We start from the raw sequence: 13,096 nt of genomic DNA on the forward strand, positions 1-13,096 counted from the left end.
AGTAATTAGCTTTGTTTAAGTTGAAGATTCGTGTTTGTGACTGGAATATGTCACATTCAAATTTAATTCAACTGTAAAATGGTCACTTTTTCTAGTAGCAGCCACTTTCAGTTGATTGGCAGTTAACTGCCACTGCCAGGCAGTTTCTGTTAATTAGGTATCTTACCTAGCTTGCAGTTTTAAAGTTCTAAGTCAGAGTCTGACTGTTAATCTAAATTACAGCTTTCGAAGTACTTCCCAGAGAGATCCTACTTGCACCAAATTCTCCACTTAGTATATGGTTCACAAAGCACTCTGTTCCCAGATCACTCTTTGCTCCCCACTCTCATAAATAATGCCTGCTTCTTGTATTTGCATGTAATACATATATGATCAACAGCTTAGGTTACAGATTTGGCCTGTAGAAATTAGTCAAATCTGCAAGTTAAATATTGGGATGCAAGGTAATATTACTCTGGCTAGAAGAGTTGCCAGTGCAAGTTATAGTGAGTGGTGATGAGGCAGGTGTTCATGGTTTTATCTTCTGATAACTGTTTAAATTGTCTGCAGGTCTACCCGTTCTCCCTTTATACATGCAAAATATGACTTCTCCTTTGGTGCTGTGACTCACTCTTTGAAGCTCAGTCCACAACCTGACAGCTATTCCCAGTTTATTTATTAATGTATCTGTGTTTGTAAAATTCTCTCTCTGCTTGTCCATTTCCCAGTTCACCCAACGCATACAAGTCTGTGGATTCTTGCGACATGGTCCAAGAAACATCCTTATCTGCTGAGCCTGTTTTTTCCAAACTGTCTGATTGGACAGTCTCACATTATGTGAAGTATAAGCCCTCCTTCCAGTCCAAATAGATAAAGATGATGGAAGAGTCAAAGAGAAGGGATCTGGACTGAGAAAAGATAACATTCAGTGAGATAAGAAAGGATCTGGCCCAAATGAACTGGGCAGTAAAGTTACCAAACAGGATATCAGGTAGCAGTGGGAGACCTTCAAACATGAGATGGAAACAAATTCTTCTTCACCCTTCAATTGTACTCTGCCGGCCTGATGTTTCCTAGCCCATGCTCCCTGTGAGCAGCACACTTTGCCAGGAGTGGCTGATTGGGAAGTCAGCCTTAATGTGCAAAAGCCATTCTTGGTAACCACCCCAGTCTTGAGGGAACAAGGAGCTATTTGGTGCAACACCTCTGAAGTAGGAGCTGAGTAGTTTCTGCATCCCTTTGCAGAAAATCAGGCTAACCCTGAACCTCTGCAGCAAGAACAATAGATACTTCAGGGTCAATTGTCATCTGGCCAAATCAGCATTAACACAGCAGTAACAGCTTCAAAATTGGATCATAGACTTACTGCCTCGTTAACACCACCATTCTAGCCACTGCCATTTTTAAAGAGGCCTTCCCATGAGCAGCTGGAGAACCTGTTTGTTTGAGGCAGTAAACCTCTTGCTTATGCAAATCAGGGTCCTATGATGTAGTTAGGACCCCAATCCAATTTAAGGGGCACATGGATGGAGTGTGCACCACGCGTCCTGCGCCCATGTGACCTGGTATCGAGTGACCTAACCAGCCTAATCTAAAGGAACAACTGCTGACTGCTCCAAAAAGCAGCCCAGAAAAATTTCTAGGTTCTGTTTTATGAAACCAGGAGTACTCCTCTTGGCTTCACAAAAGTACTGTAGGTCACTGCTGGCCCAGGCTCAACCTCTTAATGTTTATCTGATGTGCTGAAACAGGCAAAATCTGTGGGATGTGGAAGCTTTATTTCTGTTGCTGATTTCCTCCTGCTTACAGAATGGGGAAGAAGGAATACCCCACATCATTTTAAAATCATGCTGATGGTTAAAATGCTGTCGCAGATATATTATTTAAGTAATTATATACAGTATTGTTGCTTCTAATAGGCTTATTTTTGATTTTGTTGCATTCATTCTATAGCCTGATAAAGGTTGTTATGCTGGTCTTAACGTTATTTCCCAAATAAAACTGTATGGGTATGAATGGAGGCTCACTTGGCTGCAACTCATGTCCAACACCCAAATCACCTCCCAGGAGCAGCCTTTAAAAACACATTGCTTTCAGCACAAGGCAGCCATGTAAAGAAACTTATCGTACCCACCCTACTCTCCCCAAAATACTGTGCAATCAAAGTGTAGAAATTAGTGACCTCTTTCTGTTCAGCTCATTGTTCAAAATAGGCTGCTGTAAGTATCTAAGTGAAATGTCCTAATAAGGCATCCAAATTCACTATGCTCATAAGATCTCACAATGTCAATGTTCTGATTTTGGCAACTGTGGTCATTTTTGTATTTCTTTGTATCCTGTCACTGATATTGTCATTCTCAAATACAGATCATAGGAACCGTTCCCTTAGTCATGAATCCAACAACAATAGCAACAACCAATCCAGTGACAGCAGTATCAGCACAAAGCCTACAAGTGCAAGCAGTTACACCACAGATGCTGCTGAACTCCCAAGGTCAGGTGATTGCAACTGTGATCAGCAACCAGTTTGTGCCAGTTTTGAGCCGACAAGGAGCCCCTCTCTCACCTGTAAAGACAACGCAGCAGGTAATGTCTCCTAGGTTTGTTTTAAATACCATAGATTCTGTTTAATGGGAGCATCATATATTGAAATTACAATTTCAGAAAGCAGAAAAATGACTTGCCTTTATGCCCAAGCAAATATTCTATTTGACCTTGATATTGATTAATGCTGTACTGTATATACCATTCCTTTTGTGAAGTGTATTTAAGTTATTAGCTGTTTCCAATGCTTTTGTTTTAAAAATGCATTTATTACATATTGTATGGGAGGTTCAAGACAATCCAACAGAAACGGCATTTCCACAAGCAATCTGCATTTTGAAAATAAAGGAGCTTCACCACCTCTCACTGTAAGCAAGCACCAGACATTGCTACCTCTTAGCATTCTAGAATAACAATACAAAGAAAAGCTGAAGGGTCCGATGAAGGGTCACTGACCCGAAACGTTAACTCTGCTTCTCTTTCCACAAATGCTGCCAGACCTGCTGAGTGATTCCAGCATTTCTTGTTTTTATTTCAGATTTCCAGCATCCGCAGTATTTTGCTTTTATAACAAAGAAAAGCTGCTCTGGCTCATTTGGTGCTGCACAGATGGGTCAACATAAAAGTTACACAGTTTTCAAATACCAACAAAATCAAACAAACCTCCCGACCAAAACCATCTACCAATAACCAGTACATGTGCATCCCCTACCCCTGTATCCTGCTCAATGACCAAAGTGACCAATGATACCACAAGCACTACAGTAACTATCCCTGAGTATTTTTGGAATTGCCATTACACACCATTCCTCACCACAAGGGGGAGAAAACATAAACATCAGAACAATCTCCCAGTCATAAGTTCCTGACACAGATGTTTCTTTGGAATATTTTAACTATACCACATACAGTTATAAAAATAGAACACTACAGATGAAGCTGAATGTCATGTTTATTCAATTTTGAAGGGTACAATTCACTTTCTCATTTGTAATCCCAGTTTCCTTTCCTGGTGGAGCAAATATTGTACTCAACCATTTTAGTTTCAGTAACGTTTGTACAATGTATGTATGCAATTCCCCTGCGGTGTGCTTTGAAGTAAACCCTCCAATATCTCTACTACAAACAATGTATGAATTGTGGGGCATACGCACATATGAATTAGGAGCAGGAGTAGGGACATGTTGTCTGTTCAAAAAAAGTTTTCCTCTATCCGCTGGATATACGGGTCCTATGTGAAATGAGTTCCCAATAGGCATGAGCCTACAACACAAAAGTGGTCCTAATTGGCAATGTCACACAGGCAGGCCTAAGGAAGGTTGGTATCAAAAAATTAAAAAATGTTCTTCAAACAGTTGGGTTCGGGCATATTGTGCAAAGTAGAGGGAGCTTTACTTTGCATCTAGATGTGCTATACCTGATGTGGCTGCTAATATTTGGTGCCTGAGTTCTGTTCTCCAGCACTGAAATCCTCATCATGGTGAACAACACAGAAGGAAGCCATTCGCTCTGTTGTGCTTGTGCCAGCTCTTTGAAAGCACAGTCCATTTAGTCCCACACCTCAATTTTGTCCCCATAATCCTGTAAACTAGTCCTCTTCAAGTACATGAGGGAGGCTATTTGACCCATGTACTTCATCTTCCTTGGAAATCCACAGTTCCCCCAACCACATCCTGCATCTAAGTGCCTCTTGAATGATTCCAAAGATTTTGACCCCACTCCCCTACCCAGAAGCAATGCCAAGTGTTGATCACTCTTTGTGTGAAGAACTACATCCCGATGTTGGTCCGGAACTTGCCTTTTTCCAGTTTGTATTAATACCCACTTGTCCTACTGTCATGGTTAACTTAATAGATCTATTCCATTTAGTCTCTTATTCATCTCTGCAAGGTTCCTGCTCATGGACGAAGAATGAGTTTTTCTGACCTCTTCTCAGAACCTAGTCACCTGACATTAGGGATCAGCCTTGTAGCTGATCTCCACATTGCCTCGGTGATGGGAACTGGGCGCTGTTTTCAAGGTGCAGCTTAACCAAGGCAGCTTCAGCATGACAGACTCAAACTTAAACTCTACTGATCACACTGTGTGCCTCAGCATTCTGTTCCTGAATGACTGGATATGCTGAAATTAGCCCTTCATGTGTTGCTAGGCAGATCTATATTTCAGTGTAATAACAGACTTGCTGTCTAGGAGTTATCTTATGTAGGAATTATACCAGATATTGTATAAAAATCTTCACTTATATTGCTGCTGTATAGATTGAGTTTTGTGGAAACAAGTTAATGGATTTATCTGGATTGTATACAATAAGTTAAGTGCCCTTTTTTCTGGATTATTCTACTGATCTCAACTGGCAATAATATATACTGCAGTTACTCAAGAACTGAAGTTACTGACTGATCACTCCCCGTGCTGGCTGGCGGCCTCCAGGCCTTGTGATTTTGACTTGCCTGCAGACGACCAGCTGTCTCTGTCAGGCGGGCAGCTGGCTGGCGAGATGTAAATGAGAGCAAAATACTGCAGATGCTGGAAATCTGAAATAAAAACAAAAAATGCTGCAAATACTCAGCAGGTCTGGCAGCATCTGTGGCAGCAAATGCTGAGAAACAGAGTTAACGTTTCTAGTTGGATATGACTCTTCTTCGGAAGAAGATGTAAATGAGGCCTGGGTGTTAAAATTGCATGAACCTCAAATTAATGACATGGAGCTTGAAGCTTGCCAAAACCCACTTCCAGTTAAAATTCCCCCTCCCACATAGGTCCTTTGGGAGATTTAGCAGCATGGGTTAGATATGAAGGTTTGAGTATAGGTGAATTCCTGAATGATTAATTTGCTTCTCTTTGTACTACAGAGATGATGCTGCAGTGCCAGTGGTGCTGGATAGGGGTGCTCTTAAAATTGATACACTAGGAGTAACTGCAGAAATCATCTTGATTATTATTATTATTATCTATGACTCTATGACGAGGTGCTTCAGAATTCTGAAGAATGTGGGAGAGGTAGTAGTTTTGGAACAATCCCTTTGAAAAATTGCTGCATAGATGGCTTTTGGAAAATCTTAAGTCACATGCAGTTCTCAGCCAGTTATTATGCTGGTTAGGTAACTGGTTGCAAGCTTGTCATCAAAAGGTCGTCATCAATTGGAATAGATCTGGATCTGGGCAAACCCTGTGCTGTGCCTACAGTGCCTGAAGAATTCCGTATTCTGTGGTGTTCTCATCTTTGACACACTGTCACATTGTTTCTTAAAAAAAAACTTTGGTGTGGAAATTGATTGTGGCTCGTTTTCAAGTCCATAGCCAGCGACATGCTGACAGACCACATTCACACTTTATGTGTGAACTTTTGGTATTTGTCGCACCTCCACAGATAGTTTGTGCATTTTAGTAAGAATATCGGGCCCTCTGGCAGCGCTTGAAGTGAAGTCCCAGAATTGAGGCTGGAGCGACAACATGGAGAGGGAAAATTACAAGGAGTGTAAAGCCAGAGAGCACTTAAATGGAAAATAGGTGGGATGAGGATTAATCTCTACCACATAGAAACATAGCATATAGAAGCATTTAAGGCACAGAAGGTGGCCATTTGGCCCATTGTGTCTGTGCTGCAATAATAATTGTTAGGGAAGCTAGGAGGCGGGATCACAGGGAGTATTGTTAATATTTACGGAGAGGAGGTGGGGGGTGGATTCTTGCCACTGAAAAGTTTGAAACTATACAACCTATAGTCTGAGTGTAATGTAATATAGTGGGCATTGTGTTGTTACTGGGCAGATTATTTAAATAGACTGTGTGCATCATCACAGAAAGTGATGCAATGTGATCTGTACAGAACCTCGTGGAGAGTTGTAGAGGAAACCATATGTGCAAAACATGTTCAATAAACTCATGTTATTTCAGCCATTCGTCTTTTATATATTCTGTACTAAGCCAAATAATTATCAGAATATTTATATGGTGGCAGCGGTAAACTCAAAAGAAGATGGAGAAATCTTTGCCTTTACTGGAGGACTTCGAAAAAGTAGCTGGACTGAACCAAGCCGAGGCATGGCTGATATGATTCTGGAAGTTTGCAAGGTATCGTACTGCATCGGTCTCACACAGAAGTCAGACAAGGAGCATATCAGTACGCTATTGTATGCAATGGGGGAGTGTGCAGACAACATCCTCAGTTCTCAAGGCATAGATGAAAGAAGGCTACAAATGAAGAAGTTATTAAGGCACTCGAGACTTACTTTAATGTAAGGAAAAATGTCATCATGGATCATGCCAAATTTAGTAAGTGTACTCAGCAGAAAGGGGAGAGCACTGATTCACCTATCAATGATTTATACAAACTCGCTGAGGATTGTGAATATAGCAGCTTAAGGGAAGAGCTGACTATAGACAGGATTATAGTCGGTGTATTAAACGACGTCCTTTCGGATCATCCACAGTTGATGGATGATCTCATGTTAACGAAAGCAATTCAGTTGACTAGACAAGAGGTTAGAAGGTTTAACCGATTTGTTGTTCGAAGGGACAGGGGAGAGTCCGATTTCAAGAGTAGCAGACTCCATTGAATTTGTTAAGAAAATAAAAGGGAAAAATGGCAGTAAAAGACAAGAAAGGCCAAAAGAGCATCTAGAGGTAGCAGCAACTAATTGTAATAGGCGTGGCTGAGAGAGGCACAAGCAGGGAAACTGCCCAGCCAGAAAAGCAGAGTGTTTTTCATTCAACAAGGAGGGACACTTTCAGTCAGTGTGTCGCAGTAAAAAGCCAGCGCTGAATGCAATTAAAGGAAAATCCCGAGAGAACAAAAAGTTAATGAAGTGCATGATGTACAAAGTGTGGAAATACCTTTTTAGGGGAAATCCAAGGAACAAGTGAGAGTAGCTGGATGACAGAAATTCTCGTGGAAGGCAACAAGTCTAATTTTAAACTGGACACAGGAGCAGCAATTTCAGTACTGTCAGACACAGAAGTGTGGCTGAAAAAAGAAAATTCTCAAACCACCAGGTAAAAAATTATATGGGCCTGGAGGCATTGAGTCGAAGTTAATGGGAGAGTTAAAGACAACATTAGGTTAAAGAGTCATAGAGTTATACAGCACAGAAACAGGCCCTTCGGCCCATCATGTCTGTGCCAGCCATCCAGCACCCAACTATTCTAATCCCATATTCCTGCACTTGGCCATAGCCTTGTATGCTCTGGCGTTTCAAGTGCTCATCTAAATACTTTTTAAATGTTGTGAGGGTTCCTGCCTCCACCACCTCTTCAGGCAGTGCGTTCCAGATTCCAACCACCCTCTGGGTGAAACAATTTTTCCTCGAAAAAAAGGTTACCAGGGAAAGGAAATTTCTGAAACTTCTGTAATTAAAAATCAAAGTAGGAAGGCTTGCATAGACTTACCAACTTTATATATAGAGTGGAAGAGCTCAAATGTAAGGAAGGCCAGCCCAGAAATTTTAGAGCCGAATTTCCAAAATTATTTAGAGGATTCTTCTTTGGCCTCCTTGTCTCAAGAGACAATGAGTAAGCGCCTAGAGGTGGTCAGTGGTTTGTGGAGCAGCGCCTGAAGTGGCTATAAAGGCCAATTATGAGTGACAGACTGTTCCACCGGCGTTGCAGATAAAATTGGTTGTCGGGGCTGTTACGCAGTTGGCTCTCTCCTTGCACTTCTGTCTTTTTTCCTGTCAACTGCTAAGTCTCTTCGACTCGTCATTCTTTAGCCCTGCCTTTATGGCTGTCCTCCAGCTCTGGCGATCACTGGCAACTGACTCCCACGACTTGTGATCAATGTCACAGGACTTCATGTCGCGTTTTCAGACGTCTTTAAAGCGGAGACATGGACGGCCGGTGGTTCTGATACCAGTGACGAGCTCGCTGTACAATGCATCCTTGGGGATCCTGCCATCTTCCATGCGGCTCACATGGTCAAGCCATCTCAAACACTGCTGACTCAGTAGGGTGTATACGCTGGGGATGTTGGCCACCTCGAGGACTTCTGTGTTGGAGTTACGGTCCTGCCACCTGATGCCAAGGATTCTCCGGAGGCAGCAAAGATGGAATGAGTTGAGACGTCGTTCTTGGCTGGCATACGTTGTCCACGCCTCGCTGACGTAGAGCAAGGTACGGAGGACACAGGCTTGAAGCACTTGGACTTTTGTGTTCCGTGTCAGTGCGCCATTTTCCCACATCCTCTTGGCCAGTCTGGACATAGCAGCCGATGCCTTTCCCATGCGCTTGTTGATTTTTGCATTGAGAGACAGGTTACTGGTGATAGTTGAGCCTAGGTAGGTGAACTCTTGAACCACTTCCAGAGCGTGGATTGGAGGATTGGGGAAGTTAAAAATAGCATACCATATTACTCTAAGGAAGGAAGCAGAGTGTTTGTATACGCCTCAGGAGGTCCCATGTCCACTTCTAGAAAAAGTTAAAAAACTAAATTGAATTAATGACAAAACAAAGAGTCATTTCACCTGTAACAAAACCTATAGGATGGTGCACAGGTATGGTTCCAGTGAAGAAACCTAATGGTGCAATTAGAATTTGTTTTCACCTCACACAACTGAATAAGGCAGTGGAAAGAGAAATATATCCAATGTCATCAGTAGATGAGAGTTTGGCAAAACTAGAGAGGAGTTCAATCTTGATGCTGGTTGGAATCGTACCAAGCACAAAGGAAGATGATTGTTGGAGGTCAATCATCTGAGCTGCAGGACATCACTGCAGGAGTTCCTCAGTGTAGTGTCCTAGGCCCATCCATCTTCAGCTGCTTCATCAATGACCTTCCTTCAATCATAAGGTCAGAAGTGGGGATGTTCGCTGATGATTGCACAATGTTCAGCACCATTCACGACTCCTCAGATACTGAAGCAGTCCGTGTAGAAATTCAGCAAGACCTGGACAATATCCAAGCTTGGGCTGATAAGTGGCAAGTAACATTCGCGCCACACAAGTGCCAGGCAATGACCATCTCCAACAAGAGAGAATCTAACCATCTCCCCTTGGCATTCAATGACATTATGATCGCTGAATCCCCCGCTATCAACATCCTGAGGGTTACCATTGATCAGAAACTGAACTGGGCGGCACAGTGGCGCAGTGGTTAGCACCGCAGCCTCACAGCTCCAGCGACCCGGGTTCAATTCTGGGTACTGCCTGTGTGGAGTTTTTCCGGGTGCTCCAGTTTCCTCCCACAAGCCAAAAGACTTGCAGGTTGATAGGTAAATTGGCCATTATAAATTGCCACTAGTATAGGTAGGTGGTAGGGAAATATAGGGACAGGTGGGGATGTGGTAGGAATATGGGATTAGTGTAGGATTACTATAAATGGGTGGTTGATGGTCGGCACAGACTTGGTGGGCCGAAGGGCCTGTTTCAGTGCTGTATCTCTAAACTAAAACTAAACTAAACTGGAGTAGCCATATAAATACCGTGGCTACAAGAGCAGGTCAGAGGCTAGGAATCCTGCGGCGCCTCCTGACTTCCCAAAGCCTGTCCACCATCTACAAGGCACAAGTCAGGAGTGTGATGGAATACTCTCCACTTGCCTGGATGGGTGCAGCTCCAACAACACTCAAGAAGCTCGACACCATCCAGAACAAAGCAGCCCGTTTGATAGGCACCACAACATTCACTCCCTCCACCACCAATCCACAGTGGCAGCAGGATGCACTGCAGCAACACACCAAGGCTCCTGAGACAGCAGCTTCCAAACCCGCAACCTAGAAGGACAAGGGCAACAGATGCATAGGAACACCACCACCTGCAAGTTCCCCTCCAAGTCATACACCATCCTGACTTGGAACTATATCGCCGTTCCTTCACTGTCACTGGATCAAGATCCTGGAGCTCCCTTCCTAACAGCACTGTAGGTGTACCTACCCCACATGGACTGCAGCGGTTCAAGAAGGGAGCTCAGCACCACCTTCTCAAGGGCAATTAGGGATGGGCAATTGGCCAGCGATGCCCTCATCCCATGAAACGATTAAAAAAATCTTTACCAAATTGGGTGCAGGCAACGGATTTTGGCAATTGACCTTAGATGAGGCATCTAAGCTTTTAACAACATTTATAATACTGTTCGGAAGATTCTGTTTCAACAGATTACCATTTGGAATAACATCAACACCTGAGATCTTTGAAAGGACAATGTCGAAGATTCTGGAAGGATTGGACCAAATTATTTGCTATATGGCTGACGTCCTATTCCATAGCCAATCAAAAAGAATATGATGCTCGAGTGAGAGCAGGACTATGAAGATTGGAAGTGGCAGGTTTCACATTGAATGAAAAATGTGTTTTTTTGCAGATAATGGTAAAATTTCTTGGACTTTTGATAGGTGGGTCCAGTATTAGAGCAGATCCACAAAAGACAAAAGTGATAAGGGAATTCCCAGATCCTAAAAATGTGACAGAGCTTCAGAGGTTTATGGGAATGGTAATCAAACAAGAAAATTTCCACCTAGACATGTTCAATGAGCCATTAGGACAGTTGTTGCAAAACGACAGCTTGGTGTTGGAAAGAAGCCCAGCAAGAATCATTCGAGAAAATCAAGAAAATGTTAATATCATCGGAAGTGTTAGCCCATTATGACCTGGAGCTATTCACCATCATGGCTGCAGATGCATCATCTGTGGGATTGGGAGCCGTCCTGTTTCAAGTGCAGAAAGATGGCAGACGCAGACCTGTATATTTTGCTTCTCATTTGTTAACAGAAACAGAGCAAAGACACGCAGTAACAGAAAAGGAAGCTTTGGCAGCAACTTGGGCATGTGAAAAATTTTCAGATTACTTCCTAGGACTTCAATTCAAAATCAAAACAGATCATAAGCCGTTGGTTACTCTATTAAACTCAAATGAGCTTGCGAAATTACCTCCAACAGTACAGAGGTTTAGATTAAGATTGATTGAGATTTGATGCGAAAACTGAATACGTTCCAGGGAAACAGCAGATCACAGCAGACGCTTTATCACGTACTTCAGCAGCAGGACCAGAAAAAGGAGATATTTTGCTTCTCGAAGAAATAGAAGTTTTTGCTTTGACTATGACAACACCTTTACCTGCTACAGCTCAGAAACTGAGTGAGATCAGGAATGTGCAGAAAACAGGCGAAGTATTTGCGAAAATCAAGGAATATTGCTTGAGTGGATAGCCAGCATACATGCCACGTAACTCTGTTCGAAGATAGTATTACGAACAGAGGGGTCTTCTAAGCATAGTTGATGACTTACTTATCTCTCTTTAGTTATCCCTAGAGTTGTGAGATTAGACATCTTGGAGAGATTGCACCAAGGTCATCTGGGTGTTACAAAGTGTAGAGCAAGGGCAAGACATTCAGTATGGTGGCTTGGTATATTGAAAGAAATTGAAGAGATGATATCGAGATGCATCATGTGCGCTATCAATCGTAATGAGATGAAAGAGCCACTCATGTCATCTTCTTTTCCGTCTACACCTGGGTTGTCCAACATACGGCCCGCGGGCCAGAATCCGGCCCGCCAAAGGTTTCCATCCGGCCCACCAAGGATGCGAAATTTCCGCTGGAAATCCGCCATTGGCTTCTTCCAGCCTGCCAATGGCTGTCAATGTGACTGACAATGGCTGCAGCTCCTTTGCTGACATGATGGAGATGCCTCACTGCGCATGTCCTCCTTTACGAAGATGGCTGATGCTCTTCAGTACCTTACGTTCTGGCTCCTTTAGTAAGATAGGCGGCATGGGGGCTGACCTGCATGTCTGCCGGCGCTCCCCGCCCGAACTCCATTCCCAGTATGGCCTTCCTGTCCTTGAGCTGTTGCCCCAGCCCAGCACTGGTTCTGCCTGTGTACGGACCCGGCCCGGGCTTCGGGCCCCGGGCTCTTCATCTCTGCCACCATCACCGAGGAGGAACCACCTCAGGAGTCAGCAGGGCCCAGGCCCAGGCCCTAGGGACAGGGTGCTGTGTTAACTGGGCCCTGGGAGCAGAGGGTTGTGGGGAGGGGTGGGGTGAAGTTGACACTGGGGGTGGCATTGGAGAGGGAGAGAGAAACACAGAGACGCAGACAGAGAGACACAGAAACAGGAACATATAGACAGAGGGAGAGACAGAGACACAGAGAGACACAGACAGAGTGACAGAGAGAGACACAGACCAAGACACAGAGAGGGGGACAGAGAACGATTAAGATCATTCCTGACAAATGGACTTTCCTCCGGAATACTGTGCATCGCTACATCAAGCATGCGGGCAGACATTGTCTACTTCTGCAAGCAAAAACAATGCCAGGTATCTCACTAAATCAGTGTTCAACATGGTAATGAGAAAGTAAGTTAGTAAATTAGTTTTCTCATTTAAAGCTTGTTCACAAAAATGCACATGTTCTGTGGTTTTGATTTTTAGTAAAATAAATTTCTAATACCTTTATCTTTCCGAAATTTGCTCACCGGCCCCCTATATAGGACAAAAATTATAATGCGGTCCCCCCGTACGAGAAGGTTGGACATCCCTGGTCCAGACCATGGGAGCATCTAGGAATGAATCTTTTTGAGCATAGAAGTAAAATGTTCCTAATAGTAGTTGATTATTATTCAAGGTTAAACAGCCACAA

At 43.4% G+C, this 13,096-nt stretch overlaps 1 protein-coding gene across 7 annotated transcripts in view; it reads left to right on the forward strand.

Moving 5' to 3' along the window:
* The window catches only part of pou6f1 (POU class 6 homeobox 1), a 298,595-nt gene that overhangs the window by 148,561 nt on the left and 136,938 nt on the right, over positions 1–13,096 (forward strand). For all 7 annotated transcript variants that reach the window (XR_010971226.1, XM_068024505.1, XM_068024506.1 and 4 more), the window contains one exon: positions 2,347–2,565. Coding sequence is in view for 6 of the 7 variants with exons in the window: in XM_068024505.1 (XP_067880606.1) it covers positions 2,347–2,565 (219 nt within the window). In the remaining variant the exon portion in view is untranslated. The remainder of the gene's footprint in view (positions 1–2,346; positions 2,566–13,096) is intronic.

The sequence above is a fragment of the Heterodontus francisci genome, chromosome X (assembly GCF_036365525.1).
Source record: "Heterodontus francisci isolate sHetFra1 chromosome X, sHetFra1.hap1, whole genome shotgun sequence".
Lineage (NCBI taxonomy): Eukaryota > Metazoa > Chordata > Chondrichthyes > Heterodontiformes > Heterodontidae > Heterodontus > Heterodontus francisci.